Genomic DNA, 16491 nt, shown 5'->3' with positions numbered 1-16491 from the left:
TTTATATATATATATATATATATATATATATATATATATATATATATATATATATATATAAACTTAAAGTAATTAAGTACAAAGTAACAAAATGTTTTACTTAAGTTTCGTGTATCCTTCAATCCTTAGACTTATGCTTTGGTTACCGTAGTTAAAGACATTTTCCAATTTTCTTGCAAACACAGTAAAACAGTCTATATATCTTGTAATGCCATGAGGATTACGTAAATTATGCTATAAATTGTATTATTTGAACCCTTGCTTTCAACGTTAGTATTCATTACGTGTGTACTTGAAGTGTACTTCTCATTGCCCTTTGAGAACACATCTTTAATGGGACGAGACATTTTGTACACTAGGAACAGGTTTCATCGCGTCTACTGATCGAAATATTGGGCGTCTCATCTGCCGGTCTGTTTATGAAATATCGTCTTGTATTTTCTACCAAACTTTTCAGGCCCTCCTTGAACTGGGAGCTGAATGTCCAGTAGAGGACGAAGTTGTACATAGTGCTGAAGACGGCTAGCGCTAATCGTGCTTGGAACCACGCTGTGTCGTTGTGTGTACTGCCGCTGTTCCCCGTCAGCTTCTGAGGTGAAGAAAAATAAAGAAATTGTGAGAAACGAAATAAATCGGGAGTTTGCTTATTGTTTTAAAAGGCTGATCGGCTGTGTATTCATCATTAAACCGCTTTCTGTAGAATTTACGAAATATTTGCTGCCAATAACTTGTATGTATGTATGTATGTATGTATGTATGTATGTATGTATGTATGTATGTATGTATGTATGTATGTATGTATGTTTGTATGTATGTATGTATGTATGTATGTATGTATGTATGTATGTATGTATGTATGTATGTATGTATGTATGTATGTATGTATGTATGTATGTATGTATGTATGTATGTATGTATGTATGCATGCATGCATGCATGCATGCATGCATGCATGCATGTATGTATGTATTTATGTATGTATGTATGTATGTATGTATGTATGTATATGTATGTATGTATGTATGTATGTACGTACGTACGATGTATGTATGCATGTGGGTATATACTGTCTATGATTTAAAGCAGTCATAGAGTTGTCGCAATATAAGATTTGTTAGCTCTGTCTGTATAGAGGTCGACTCTTCTTGAGGTTTGACGTCTAGCCGACACGACTTTACATGTCATACAGTTTTTAACTCCAAACTAATCAGTGTATCGATCATGAGCCGTCTGGATGCTTTGTTTTACTGATGATGAATGAACATCCGCAGGATCGCCAATTCTTATATTTTGCAAATGATTGCATGTAATACTCTGAGTTGGCACATGCACCTGCGGGGCGTGAACCTAATAGGCAACACCATAGTGCATAAAAACATTTTTGTCGCAATTATTTCATCATTAAATGTGGGGTACAAAATTCGACCCCCACAGATATCTTACATTCATTGGTCGACGATCTCAGAGCACAGGAAATAGGTGATTTTTCAGCTGCTGCAATTTACTTCATATATACCCCATAGGTCTATTTGTGATTTATATAATCATATTTCTACAAACAATCATACAGAAATAAACTATGTCTGATCGTACTTTTTCTTCAGAAACTTTCTATCAAGTTATACCAAACGAGTTGACTAGATGCTTTGTAGTAGGTGTGGAAAACACTTGACAGCTTCCACTGTGCATCTTACAGGTACAAGCCTGCCGTGTGATTAATGTACTTCTGGCCTAATCGATAGCATTCTGTATTAGATTGTGCGATTAATTGTCACCGAATTCGATTTTAACGCCAGTTATTTACTGTGATGTATTGATATTCTGCCAGTGTAAAAGGTATGTGACAGATTACTCACGGCGAGCAAGTATACGATGAAATACGGTAGCCATGATATCCCGTAAAGCACGGTCACTGTCGCCAGCATAGCAACAACGCGGAGTCGCTTCCTTTGGACCACAAAATTGGTGCTGTTCGGCGAGGTTCCAGTCTCGCTCTTCACCTTTCTACCCACGTGACATATAAACATCATCACCCGTGAGTAATTCGATATCATCAAAATGAACGGCAGCAGGTATGTTGCCACGACAACAAGCAGCGTGTTGAACACGATGAACGTATTCGAGGCGTCCTGGTTGGAGCACGACAGAGAAGTAACGTTCATGTTGCCATCGTGACCGGTCTCCCAGGTAACCTCGAACTCTATGGAGGTTGGCAAGGCGACTGCAAAGGCCAAAGCCCACGTCCCGGCAACGAGAAACTTGCAATCTCTCATGGTGAACTGTGTCTTGGTGGCCTTTACGATAGCCCGGTATCGCTCCCAGGAAAGGACAACAAGGCAGTATGTGGCATTGGCAATGAAAAACAGATGCAGAAAATTGACTAGTTTACACGCAAACTGACCTGAAAGAAAAAAGATAAAAGATACGAATAACAAAGCGAAAGTACAAGGAAAATGTTTCACCAATTTACTCCTTGTCTGCAAATAAATTTAAAACAGTAATAATATTCCATACTATGAACATCGATACCATATGTCCCTAGGATATATAAAGCTTTTGTATGTGTATATGTAAGTATGTAAGTATGCATGCCGTGTATGAATGTGTGTTATGTATGTATGTGTGTGCGTCATGAACTCTGATTGAAAGATTTATGTATACTCGGTATACGCAAACACAACACTGTCGTAATGATCTGCAATACTGTACTTTATTGTTGTGTATACAACGAAATTAAGGACATAACGTATTACGAGAGTGCGTAGACACGTAGCAGTTCTACAAGAAAAATGGGATTAAAAGATTAATCGAGTAATATCAATATCGATATTGATATTGGTATTGATGTTCTTTTTAAATAGCACCAAATCATCGTCCATGTTCTTAAATGATAGACTGAAGACGATTCCAACATTAACTCTGAGAATTCGAACTTTTGAAAGAAGTGTACATGTCGCGTTTTAGCATTTTTCGAAAACTTAAGGGGGAACCAGACAAACTGAAATCCCTTTGCCATTCTCATAATTATAATCGTTGTTTTGCATTACTAAAATGAAGTATGTGCTTCCTGATAACGAAGAACAATTTTTAAGACATGGAAAGAGGATTTAGAGCAAATCCGGTTGCAACGTCATCAGCGAAACAGAATGGTGTCTTTGAAGAGATATCCTGGCTTGGGAGCATTTGGAGCATCCTCGGGGAATCTTCAAATAATCACATCTGTTGGCTTTCCAAGAACCCGATTAATGACGGAATAAGTGTGTTGCCAGAAATGAAAGAAACACTAGATTTGAGTATAATTGCACATCACATATGTTGGTTAGGAATAACGTGATACAGCTCATGAACAAATTAAAGATTTCATACAGCTCACACTAGTGTCAGAAATATGGAAGCTTTCTCCCTCTGGCAGCAACAATAGGGATGGCATGGAATTCAGGGAGTAATACGTTCTATCTACCCCTTGTTAAAGGTGTAAGATTATGCTAAAAGGTACTGACTGACGTGTATATGGAACTATGTCACCGTAGTATATGCTAACCTCGAGAACTTCATGTAAACCATTCATATGCCTGTAGTCCACGGTTTCCTCTCATCATTTTGTGGGGAATGAAATTTTGGTGACATTAAAGTTGGACGATAAATACCTGACTACCAATCTTAGAGAGAACATTAGATGGGCAATACACGAAAAATCGAACCCAAAGCGCATCAGTACAATTTGCGTGTCGTATGCTTTCGTTTGTAGAAGTTTGTATGGAAGTCCATAAAGTCCATATTATGTTTATTAGTCTCTCTGTGAACATTTTTGCCCAGTTATAATTGGAAAACAGTTTCCATTTTTTTCATTTTCTGCACCGTGACTATACACGTATGGACAGTATAATATTGAACTGCCTACCGTAGTGAGAAGTAGTAAAGCAATTGTACAGTTCATGTTATTTGGCCAACTGCATCATGATGAGGGTCGATGGATGTTGGCACACGAGCAAAGCACAGTATTCAGAACAACCCGCTCCACTTCCATGGATGTCGAACAACATCTTTTCCATTTGGCATTGTTCAGTAATGCAGTGATTCGACCAAAGGACCACACTTTGGTTAAAGTTTATATTTTGCGGTGTGACGTACATTTGGGAGGAGCATAAGGAACTGGATTATTTTGTGGATATTGAAAAAATATTGAAAAGATATTGAAAATGTAAGAAAAAAGTTCGAGTTACAGTCCCTTAAAGTTTTGCCAAAATAGAAATTACATCAACGATTGAGTTTTCTGAGTAAAACATGAATGGCGAAACTCTTTAGGATTTCCCTCATTCCTCGTTCCTTTTGCCAACGGCGAGGAAGATTTGAAATGAGTTTTATGGGTGCAACCAGGAAAGACGTAATATTACCTCCGGTGATAGCGTTGCAAATGTTCTATTTTGATGAGTCCAATAATCTGGACTGCAAAACGTAATATCTATCGGCCGCGTGTTGCATCATTGCAGTTTCCGTCACTTCTGTACTGCACATACTGAACAAGCTTGAATGTTCAACTTTATTATAATGTCAGTCTACTCACAATCTACTTGAAGACCGACTCTCCAATGTTGGCTAGCACATCAGATTCTACAAAGTCAACAGTATTAAAAGTGTTTTCATAACGGCTGAAAAATCATGACCAACATGAAGTACTAGTACTTACAACATATAGCAAATCGTTGTCACCCCCCTTGTTATCTTATCGTCATACTAACCGTGATTAAGAGCATTGCCAACACAAAGAGAATTCTACGAAACATGTATCACGTGAATACTGCGTCACATTGCAGATCAGTGCAGTGTCAGGTCATTAAAGAGCAGAAATTTTGGATGAGAGCCATGGCGACTGCAGAATCCGAGTTCCTTGAGAAAATCAACGAGGACTTCCTCGTTTGTGGCGTCTGCTCCGAACGATACAAGACTGCCAAGGTTTTACCATGCCTACACAGTTTTTGTGAACAGTGTTTGTTTGGCTGGGTTGAGAAAACTTGTAAGCTGGATTGTCCAGTGTGTCGCCGTTCACACCAACTTCCTCAGGGCGGGGTGGCAAAGTTGCAGAGCAATTTTTTCCTAGATCAATTAGTTGAAGAGTTCAATCGACGCGATTCTGGGTCGTCCAAATCAACCTGCGATGCCTGTCTTGGCGAAGGTGGCAAAGACGACGTCAGATGTGTCGAATGTTCGGCTAGACTGTGCGGGAATTGTGCTGGCGCTCATAAACGTTTGGCGGCCAGTCGGTCGCATCGCCTCATAGCCATGGACGAATACGTCAGCCTAAAGGACAAAGACCCATCCTTGATACAGGCAGGTATTTACTGCGATCGGCACACCGATAACCAGGTCAAATTCTACTGTGATACGTGCGAAGTACCAATCTGTTCAGACTGTACCGTGATTGATCACCGCATTCCTGAACACAAACATAGATACCTGCAAGACGCAGCTGGAGAATACAAACAGGTTGTAGAAAAGACGATAAAAGAACTGAAAGTGAAAGAGAAAAAGAATGACGACTGGAAAGTTGCAATTCAGAAGGTGGTGAATAAATTAGACGCCAGCTTCTCTGAAGAAGAGAAGAAATTACAAGATCACGTGACAGAGACAATAAAAGAAATCACTAGGAGAATAGAAGAAAATGGCAGACTGTTGATGAAGCAGCTTAAGGACAAATATGAAACCAGAAAGGATGACTTGACTGCACAACTGGAAGCTTTGGATATTATTGCAAATGACCTTGCTAATGCACGTGAATTTACTGAAAATCTGATACAGTATGGAAACGCTGCACAGTTGATGTCTGCTAAGAAAAACGTGGACGCACAAACACAGGAACTGTATAAAGTCGAGACAGGGTCTGATCCTGTTGCTGATGAGTTAATGATGTTTACGCCGTGTGATGACTATTGCGAGACAAAATCACTTGGATCAATTCACCTGGTTGAATGTTCCCTAACGGAAATACCGGAGTTCTGTCGCTGCGGTGATGACGTTTGCCTCGGGGTTTGCCTGACCCTTGAGGTAGACCTAAAGGGTCTAAAAGATGCGATCGAAGCTGAGATGATAGGTCCACTGAGTCAGAGGGAGACGATGACAATAGAGGATCACAAAAACGGAACGTACTCGGTGAAGGGTCGTACAATGATAGAAGGTGAACACGAAGTGTTAGTTTCCCTCTGGAAGCGATCAGTGTGTAGTTCACGAGTGAAGGTGATTCCAAAGAAAGGGCTGTTGTTTGAATTAAGCAGAAAATGTCAGGGTTTGGTGGAAATAGATGGCCCATATGGGATTGCTGTGGATCAGATAGGGAATACTGTGGTGTGTGAGTTTAAAAGGGAAGTGATTACACGATTGTCTCCATATAAAGATTTCCACCGTAAAATGGAGATTACACATGGAAAATATTCAAAAGTCCACAAACCCCTTTATGTTGGCATATCAGCAGATCAGAAGTTGCATTTTGTCACGGACATAAAAAATAAGAAAGTGTTAGTCTTTGATGAGAATCTACAATTTATCAGAAGCTTTAAGGGAAAGATTAAAACACCAAGAGGTATTGCCGTCAATCCAACTAACAAACGTGTTTATGTCGCTGATGATAGTTTACATTGCATTCATACGTTTGATCAAGATGGTAACCAAATCAAATCATTTGGTGGTAAGGGTAATGAAGACGGATATTTTAATTCTCCCGAAGATGTTTGCATTAACAAGGATGGCAATGTCATAGTCAGCGATTATCGTAATCATCGCATCCAGGTGTTTGATGCAGACGGGCAGTTTCAGTTTGCCTTCGGAAGTAAAGGTGATGGCCAGGGTCAAATGCAAAATCCGTTTGGAGTCACCACAGACAGACACAACAATGTTTATGTGTGTGATCGGGGAAACAAACGAGTGTTGAAATTCGATCCTAAAGGTGTTTACATCTGTCGTATTGATAATGGAGAGGTAAAAAAAGTCAGTGGTGTCTGTGTCACTGACGATGAACCATTCGGGAGGGTCATCGTGTCTGACTATGTTGGTAACTCCATCGAAGTATTCGCTCAGTGAGGTGATAACCCGATATTTGCCCAGCTTTAATTCAGATCACGATAATAACAATGATCAGAGATGAAATTATGTTCAATAAGCTGAGCAAAAATGGGTGTTTCTGGCACACATTTATCATTCTGAATAAAGGAAGTGTTTCTTAAGTAATTTAGTAAGATAAGTACAGGAGAAACGTTTCTGTAGTAAACTGTCTGCAATTTGTAAGGTTTATTGGCACCTGTGTGCCGGAGGCAAACTTAGAGCAAATATCATCTCTTCGTCAGTCTGTGTATGTCAGTCAGTCTGTCTGGCTACCCGTTCGTCTGTAAACTGAATTTGTGGAGCTAATAACTCAAAAATTGTTGCATCATATGTGAAAAGCTTTGTAATGGGGATTTGTTTGATGATTACATAGATCTGAATGGAATCGTACACTTACAGCCTGCAGAATTAGAAAAAATATGTAATTATGATTTGCCATACACAGTCTTTCTATGATAATTAGTTTATATATTGGAGGGGACAGTGCATTACATCTTTGATCAAATTAGCATAACATTTGGATATTTGTATATTTGATAATTTATTTTTTGTAATTTTTTTTCAAAACTTTCTATTTAGGAATGACGTGGGATAGGTCATGATTTAGATTTTAGGTTTCTTAGAATGACGTTATTGACATGTGCAAATGATGATGAAATGTGGATATGTAAATATGTGGGCCTAATTTTGTCACTTTTTTGGAAAGATATTTTTCAGAACTAGCTCATAGTCATAGCTTTAATCGGTACAAATGGGTTCTTAAGGGTAATTTGATTTCGAATGTTATGATGAAATTTGCATATGTAAGTTTTAGGGCAACTTTCTCTTTCTTTTATTATTCGTAAAAAGATAGTTTAACAACTTTTAGATTTAGCTTAAAGGGCCTGTCTGCTTTCATTTTTTGAGCAAATGATGATAAAATTTGCACGATACTTTCTTTTTACTGTGAAAAAAGTCAAGATGTACTATTTTCAGTTATTTACATATTTGATTGTAGGTGCCATGGACAAGTTCGAGAAAAATCTTCTTAGTTGTACGTTTTCATCATCACAACCATACGACATGGGAGCCTTGAAAGTGTAACTTTGATGGTTAATTGTTGATCTATTTTAAGTCGAATCATAGAACACACCTTTTTATGTCTAGCCAAGCATCATTAAATGTCATTTTATATCGAGCTAAGTATAAATCGTATTTGTAAATGTTCATAGGATGAAAAGAACCACGAAAGAAATTTTAGAGTTTTGTACCGAATTTTGATATAATTTTGATAGAAAATTTACCACAACATTGTACCCATTGCTACTGATGTCATCAATTTAACCATCTTTACAATGGTATGTAAATTTGAAATGTTCGCTCTTGATGGTTTGTAGCACATGTCTAAATTGAATGTTGATTGAATGGATCATGATAAGCAATAACATTTGCAACAAATAATCATAAACAAATTAGCAATACGTATGGAGAATGCTGTTCGATCCAACAGCTACATATTTGGGGTGAAACTGTGCCTTTTGAAATACTTATACATGTGCCCGTTCTTTTTATAATGCATAAATAAATGTTATGAAAAATAACGACATTATTTTTTACTGATCTTCTTTATCAGTAACTTAAACTATAAGCAGTTTGCGCATCACTAGATCTGATTTTCACGCATACATGAAACCACTGCCTTCATCACATAAAATCAATGGGCCTTTTTTTTTCTCGAGAAAACTATTTCTATCCCATGCACAATGCAAAAGTTACTTCACTTGAAAGTATATATCGTTGTTGACCTATCGTCGTAACTTGCAAACACCGAAACGTACAATACGCTATGGTACACCTTGTACAGTTTGCATATCGATAATCTGACTCAGAATTATTTGAACTTTGATCTGTATTAACCACAATGTAGCAATAATTTTCGCTGCCCACTGTGTAAGTTTAAATAGTTACATAGATGTCAACGACTGATGGGGCGAATAAATTAAGTATAAATCAAACTTGTAATCGAAAGAGCGTGTTTTCTCATAACATTTTAAATAAAAAAACAATATTTGTTACTGCCAGTCTCCGCTGCGAACAGATGGCAAGTTAGAATCGACTTACTGATACCGTTTGCGCTAATCCGTATCATTGTAGTTATAGAATGCTACGAGGCCTTCCTTTGAAATATGAAATGCTTTACCAAAATGTCTCGACATATCATGTTTTGCGATAAGGGGCGTAAGATATGCGCAATATACGGTCATGCACGCACTTGATATTGGGCTTTGTGGGTAACATACACACTGACTGAACTCACCGGCTTGCAAAATACGCCACATCCATACAATATCGGGGGGTTTTTTGGTAGAGATTCATTCAAGTGGCTTCGTGGACTTACCAGATATTGTTTGCTTGTAAGTTAGTTTAAATATGATATTTACAAAAGATTTGAGGTATAAAATATTTTCGAGCTAGAGCATTGTAAATACATAAATAACATGACTGCGAGAAAGTGGGGATCCACTGCCCTATAACAGTTTTACACAAATTAACATTCTTGAAGAGCTTCTCTCGTCATCACAAATAGCACATACTGAACAAAATTAGTCAACGATGTGGAAATGTTCATGAGACAAGGTCCGACTTAAGCTACCGTCTGCATTTGTTTGCACTCAGCAAAGACCAGGATTATGACGACATTCAAAGCCACCGACACAAAGACAAAGATCAATATTAGGGAAACTCGTGTCTGCGCAGTTCTTCCATCAAAATACGCCGACTTTAAAAACAAAAGGAATTCTGCAGACCAAAGGTTAAAGAATTTGCAAATCAAAATTATGAAAATGTTTTTCCTTAGGCAGCAACGATAGAGATTATCATATGAAATTCAGAGAGTGGCGCATTCCGTCCAACCCTGGTTTATGATGTTCATTGTTAAAATATGTTATGCTAAAAGGGTACGGACTGACGTGTGAGTTGAACCCTGTCGTCTTTAGTATATGCTAACCTCTGGAAACTTATTTAGTAATTCATGTACCTGTGTCCCACGGTTTCAATTTTCTTGTATCGTTTTGTGTGGAAAGAAATTATATGACAAAGACTATGCACACTTTACTACAAATTGTAGAGAGATCATTGCCCTACATCTTCCAATTCCAATACAGAGACAAAAAGTGCTTGCGAAATATTGTGTTGCAATATAGGACAGTTGCTATTCAAAACATTTCGTGTAAACCTGTTGCAACTGCATGTACTGAATCGCAAGACCACAGCCATAATCTTCTGCCACATCTGCGTTGTTTTCCAGAATCGCTGTGAAATGCTAGGCTTGTTGAAACTGGACAATAGATCATTAATATTTGGATTGTTAATCGATTCCGTAGCCCCAATTTTACGTGTTCGGTCGTATGGAAGCAAGCACGCACCACTCGCCAACAATCAACATCTCGGCTTCATTTAAGTTTGTGACCACTGCATTTTGCTGCGAATTTTTTTTAAACTCTAGAAGGACAATTCACGAAAAATCAAACCAAAAGCGAATAAATAGAGCTTGCATTCTTAACGATCTCCTTTGTATTAGTTTGCCTCATGTGTATTCGTTGGACTGTATGACATCTATATACAATAAAAGGAAAGAATTTTCGTCTCGTTATTTTTCTGCGCTGTGAACATTGTATATTGAACTGAATGTACAAGCCAAGTTTGTCGTCTCTGAACAAAAAATACGGGATTAATACTCCAGTCGTTCTACGTCAAGACAACCCGCGTCTGTGTCATTAATTTTGTTGTGTCGGACCTATTTTTTGCGTCGACCTTCGTTCTCGCTCGTCAATGTAAACAAACATCATTGCGGCCTGCCGCTATTTATCCTGATAAAAAATGTGCCTGACGTGAATATATCGTAAAAAATAGTCAAGATTATCAGAATTTGACAAAATACACCCTCTTGGCAAATTTTGAGTCCTTGTGTTTTAGTTTTGTCGCCAATATGGGCGTTTGTATCCGTATTGACCCTGCCGCCGCCTGAACTTTTCGACGTATATAGCGTGTGTACTTTCATGCGGTAGACATACGGTTTCCACTGCAATAAAGGGGTCAAGTGCAGTGTCCAGGCCTCCAATAGTCATATAGCGAAATCGATATTTTCAAAATAGACTACGATAATAATAATCCGAACAAGAAAATACAAGAGTGTACCGCCTGTATATTCCTAAGGAAACACGTGAATAAGTTGCGGAAACAACGAACTCGAGCTGGTCATGGTCGCATTACCGTGTGTTGCGTAAACATGGTAACCACCTATAGGTCAGGCACGAGGTCACACAGTGTTCGCGCCGTCAAGATTTAGGGGATTCTGTTCTCGAAAACAGCGTCTGATGTAAATTTGTAGACATATGCTATCTTTGAAATAGTGTATTACTTTGCGAAAGGTACGTGTAGACCGAGAGGTCGTCTGGCATTTGCTCCGTATACGAACGTGAACGCCGTGTTCCTCAATCACGCGACGGACGACTAGAAATAATTCACAACTTGCACACGGCGTATTGATATTATTCCTAAAGTAGTTCAAAAGTTTAAACGCGGAATCGTTAGGAAAACTTCTTGTACTTTGCAAAAAAAATAACGAATTCTTGGCTTGTGTATGTGATAAGTATATTATTCCCTAATATTTTTCTTCGTTCAGCTCGGAAAATACTCGTGACGTAATGACCCTGTCACCATGAGCCAAAGACGAGTGGTGACACGGTCATTACGTCATTCGTATTTTCCGAGCTGAACGAAGAAAAATATTAGGAAATAATATATGCTGTGACGAGAAGCAGTCATTCAACTGTGCTGTTCATTTATTCGGAACATTAGGTCATGGTATTGGCTGATGGATGTCGACACTCTTACTCATGCAAACTGCAGCACTCAGAACCACTCGCTCCATTTCCATGTCGAATAAATAACTTTCCAATTGACGTGTTTTAGTTACGTAGCAATATTTGACTAAATGGGGCGCCACCATAGATTCGTGTTTGGCGCCATTTTAGAAGAATGGTGTATTTCAAAGCGCCACAAGCTTTAAGCCATTGATGCATCTTTCAGTATTTTCTTCCTTTAGAACAGTTTCTTATTGTATTTCCACCATTCAGCTCTTTAACACAATCTGTAACATCTTTATATTATTGTTGCCAGCTATCGTTTGTGTATGCTCAAGAGTTCATGTATCAAGATAGTACTAGATATTATAAACAATAAATTGAGAAGTATTAGAAAGGGTAATTCTTTCTTAATTTATCCAAGGCGAGAAGAATGAGAATATTTTGTTCACTGTTTAAAAAAATAATGAAGATATTATGAAAACTTTAGAGCTAATGTCTGTTTGGTGACTATGAATGCGTTTACGATCTGAAACATCTTAGACGGTGTAACTCATCAAGATTTGTTTCGATATCTTTATTGTCTCCATGTGAAAGGTAAGAACGTATAATGGAAAAAGACGAAATTTTGCCCTCGGTAATATTGTTGACAAAAAGTCTAGTGGGCTGTGTCAAATGATCCGCAGCCAACATAAAATATTCATATGTCATTTGTTGAAACATGGCCGTTTCAGTCCTTTCTGCGACGCTAAACTGCACAGTCTCATACTTGACACAAAACATACTGAACAGCAGGTTTGCGTGTGAATATATCATGCAACCTGTGAATGAGTGCTTGAAATGGAAACGATAGAACACAACACAGAATCTCTCTTTATAAAAGAGTCAAGCTTCTGGCGTGAAAGTGAGTTTACCTTGTCTTCTAAAGGAATTGTCCCAGGACATTTATGTTTTCATTTGAAAGACCCACAAAGGGTAGGAATTTTTAAAAAGCTATGCACAGAAAAGCTTGGTTGCTCTTGTAAGTCTTCTTCCTGCGCATACAGTCTGCATATATCGATTCCGTCGGAGTTTTGTGAACGCTTCCGAACACCGAACGATTGTTTATATCACAATTACATCATAAATACGCAAGATATCGCAGGCAGCTTAGTTGGCTTTTAAGTTTAAGATGTGCTACATTTTCTCAAGCCTTCTCCCATTTAATTTCTCGAGCATAACTTTTAAAAAACTTGTTATCGTTAGTTTAACTCAATTGAAAATAGCTGACGGCAGTTCATAAAATCTTCACGAAGTCTGCTGTCTAAATATTTGCTGTCATAAAGGTGCAGGAAAAAAGTTCATTGATATTTAACTTTTTCATTCGTGGCGGGAGTGTAAAAACTTTAAGACAACACTGTCGTATGCGAGGGCGCTTTTCTTGGACCTTGATTGCCTCTTAAATTTGGCATGAACTTGACCTTAAATGGCGCTAGTTGGAATATTTTTCACTCTTTTTAGGGTGCGAGTATTATTTTCAGGTGAAGTTAGTTTTTAGTAGTACGTTTAGTAGCCACCAATCTACGGCAGTAAGGGAACGACACTTGTATTATCAGGAACCGGACCATTCCTCGCTGTTCACAGTAGACCAAATGCAGAAATGAATTTTGTATCACTTCACCGATTCCTTGACAGACGATAAAACATGATGTAACGCCGCAGGAAAGCGAGCCGGTCATCATGGCATAATCTCCATGCAGTAAATCACGAGAAACGCTGACGGCACATCGACTTCACCCTCTGGATTGATAGCCTCGATCCCACAGTGTGGTAAAAACTGATTGGAAACTTGAAAATATTATGGAAATACCGTGCCGAGTGATTGAGTTTTATTTTTAAAGGCCATGAGGCGCTTTCTTCACCCTCCCACGAACGAAAAGAATGATTCAATACGAGATAACGACGAAATACGGCGATGATCCATGACTCAAGCCGGCGTAGCGACAGAATTTATAACCAAGAGTGATTATATTAGCATGGAATATAAAATGAATGAAAGGGAAAGTGTACCGGTATATTCCACTCTCACCAGCTTATGGGGTATACATTTCCCAGCTTATTCGATATGCTAGAGCATGCAGTTTATATGGTGATTTTGTAGAGAGACATGGCCATCTCTCCTACAAACTATTAAATCAAGGTTACACCAGAGCAAGACTTGTCACTACATTCAAACGCTTTTTTGGCAGGTATCGCAAGCTTGTAGATAAATACAATATCTCTCTTCGACAAATGATCACTGATGGCATCGGTGACATTGGGCCTTAGTTAGTGACCACTACCTATCTGACTTAAAGATTGATATATGGCGGGTGCCACATGTGGGGCAGGATGCGCTTACTATTTTCGAAACACCTGACATCACTTCTTGGTCTTCTGGCCAGAGGTCCATATATCTTTCTTTCATGAATATGACTTTGTTTGTGTACCGTCTATTTACTGTCTGTTCTGTGCTGTTTCGTGTCTATGTTTACAACTATTGTCTTGCGAAGTCTGACCTACTGTCATTGGATTATGGATTTGTATGATTGCGATTATTATAATAGATAAAACAAAAGGGTATGGTGCATTTCTATATGAAAAGTAAGACTGTAAAACTATCTCTTCTCATCGTATGTGTATGGTGTATATTCTCGGCAGCCTACATCGTACGCAATCATGCAGACAATGTCAATATTTGTAATTAAAAACACAGTAAGACCGTGTCCTCTGTATAAAAATTGCCATGTAAACTATCCGGGAACCAGAGAATTCCAAGTCGATTAATAAAAACGACTCTTCGAGAATATACATTGCTGTCTAACGCTTTTATACAAATTGACGGACTTGAAGGGTTTCGCTCGTCATCTCAAATGGCACTGACTGATGAGCGAAACACTCAAAGTCGTGCAATGGTCTATCCCATTTCGAGACAAACCTGACAAACCCCGACTTTGCCAGACTTGTCAGAAATGTGATCTTTTTCACACTCCTTAAATTTGTCATTTCGACTCACCTTCGTAGAAATCACTACTGTGGGAGATATCGTGGATATTTTGCGGTACGACGATCCCAGCAAACAGCAAGTCGCTGACGGCCAGGTTCGTTATCAGCACGTACGTCACGGTCTGCATATGCTTGTTCGTGGCAATGACCAAAATTATGACGACATTCAAAGCCACCGACACAAAGACGAAGATCGATATGAAGACGACAAAAATAAGGTCTTCTTTCTCCATGCTGAAAAGCAGATCCGTGGATACGTTCGCGAATAATAGTAACACTGATCTTTCAAAGGTGCTGCCCGTGTAGTCGAGTCTCGTATATAGGAATCGGAGAGAACGTGGCCCGAGACTGCGCCCGCTTTGTGACAACGCTCAGGGCTGGCCAGGCCACAAACTTAAGTCGGTAATTTATAGAACTATGGCAACGCCTACACTACGACGGCGTATTGGTACACGGAAAGTGAGTTCCCGCAACCTGCCTTTTTGGGCTAATGTGAAGCATCTCGAAGGTTGTTAGTCAATTGGTCGGCCAAATCGTACCGTTATCATTGAATTATACACAGTAGAATTCCTATCAGATATATCTACCTGGCCAGCTGCAAATCAGCAGGCTTTTTTTCTCATGACGAATGATGCTTCACGTTAGCGCGGAAGGATTTGACATATACCTTTCAGCCGCACAGGAATTGCAAATTGCTGTTTGGAAATTAATAACACAGTTTGAAAGAGCGATTGGGTTTTAAGGATTAATGGAAATTGTTCCCGAGTGACGAAGTCGAAACTACTTCATTTTTTTTGCTCGAAAGTCGGTATGCATGGAAACGGGAATTTATTTTGACCTGATAATTGTGTAAATGAATAAAGAGTGTCAGCCACAGTGATGGATCACGACTGAACGATAATTAGTCGTAGATACCTTTGCGTCGTGTTCAATTTAACCAAAAGTCGCACCGTTGGATTGGAAAAAGTCCGGGATACCCTATGATTATTGTTCTAATTCCCATGGGATCAAAACGTCGTGCCTTACGACTGCACTTTCCCGATGGTATTTAATTAATTAATTAAGAAAATATCTGTCGTGGTTTCGTTCTCCATAAAATTGCAAAGCGAGGCGCTGTCAGACGTTCAAAATATATCTTTATCATATACCTAATAATATATGTCCATATCACTGCACCCTGGTGATGTTTACCGTAAATATCAGCAGCGATATTTTACGGTAAACGTCGAGATATGCACGATAAACGTCATCAGTTTTGGAGTGTTTCCGAACTACATTTGCCATATAATAGACATTATATTACCATGCCCTGCCCGTCGTATTTTGATTGGTCGAGCTGAACCATGTGACTGACCACAAATACTCATAGTGGTTTGTTTAACATGCCCGTGAATATAAATATGAATAATAAGACTAACAACTCAAAGTATCGTGACTTTACAGCACAAACGTAAATAATAATCAATCACAAAATAAATTGGAGCACTTGTATGTCAAGTTGAGATACTTTTTTCTGAAAACATTTCGTCGC

At 38.6% G+C, this 16491-nt stretch overlaps 2 protein-coding genes across 2 annotated transcripts; one reads left to right on the top strand and one right to left on the bottom strand.

Moving 5' to 3' along the window:
• Window positions 1–116: 116 nt before the first annotated feature.
• Window positions 117–15456, bottom strand: LOC139147502 (neuropeptide FF receptor 1-like). Its single transcript, XM_070718616.1, has 3 exons — window positions 14971–15456; window positions 1857–2401; window positions 117–589 (listed from the first exon to the last, which is right to left on the bottom strand). Exons 1-3 carry the CDS (start codon window positions 15191–15193, stop codon window positions 356–358), a joined length of 1002 nt encoding a protein of 333 aa, XP_070574717.1. The 5' UTR covers window positions 15194–15456; the 3' UTR covers window positions 117–355.
• Window positions 4783–9086, top strand: LOC139146930 (tripartite motif-containing protein 2-like). Its single transcript, XM_070717792.1, has one exon. The coding sequence runs from the start codon at window positions 4783–4785 to the stop codon at window positions 7069–7071; it is 2289 nt and encodes a 762-aa protein (XP_070573893.1). The 3' UTR covers window positions 7072–9086.
• Window positions 15457–16491: the final 1035 nt, after the last annotated feature.

This window comes from Ptychodera flava, chromosome 13, assembly GCF_041260155.1.
Source record: "Ptychodera flava strain L36383 chromosome 13, AS_Pfla_20210202, whole genome shotgun sequence".
NCBI classification, from domain to species: domain Eukaryota; kingdom Metazoa; phylum Hemichordata; class Enteropneusta; family Ptychoderidae; genus Ptychodera; species Ptychodera flava.
The sequence above is the reverse complement of the archived record's forward strand: the minus strand, read 5'-3'. Positions and strand labels throughout refer to the sequence as shown.

What these genes read in the sequence shown, in the direction of transcription:
- LOC139146930 (XM_070717792.1), top strand. Translation starts at nt 4,783, where the DNA reads ATGTATCACGTGAATACTGCGTCACATTGCAGATCAGTGCAGTGTCAG.
- LOC139147502 (XM_070718616.1), bottom strand. Translation starts at nt 15,193, where the DNA reads ATGGAGAAAGAAGACCTTATTTTTGTCGTCTTCATATCGATCTTCGTC. An exon ending in CAGTAGTGATTTCTACGAAG is followed by an intron (nt 2,402 to 14,970) that starts GTGAGTCGAAAT and finishes TTTTTCTTTCAG; the next exon opens with GTCAGTTTGCGTGTAAACTA. An exon ending in TCATCGTATACTTGCTCGCC is followed by an intron (nt 590 to 1,856) that starts GTGAGTAATCTG and finishes TCTTCACCTCAG; the next exon opens with AAGCTGACGGGGAACAGCGG.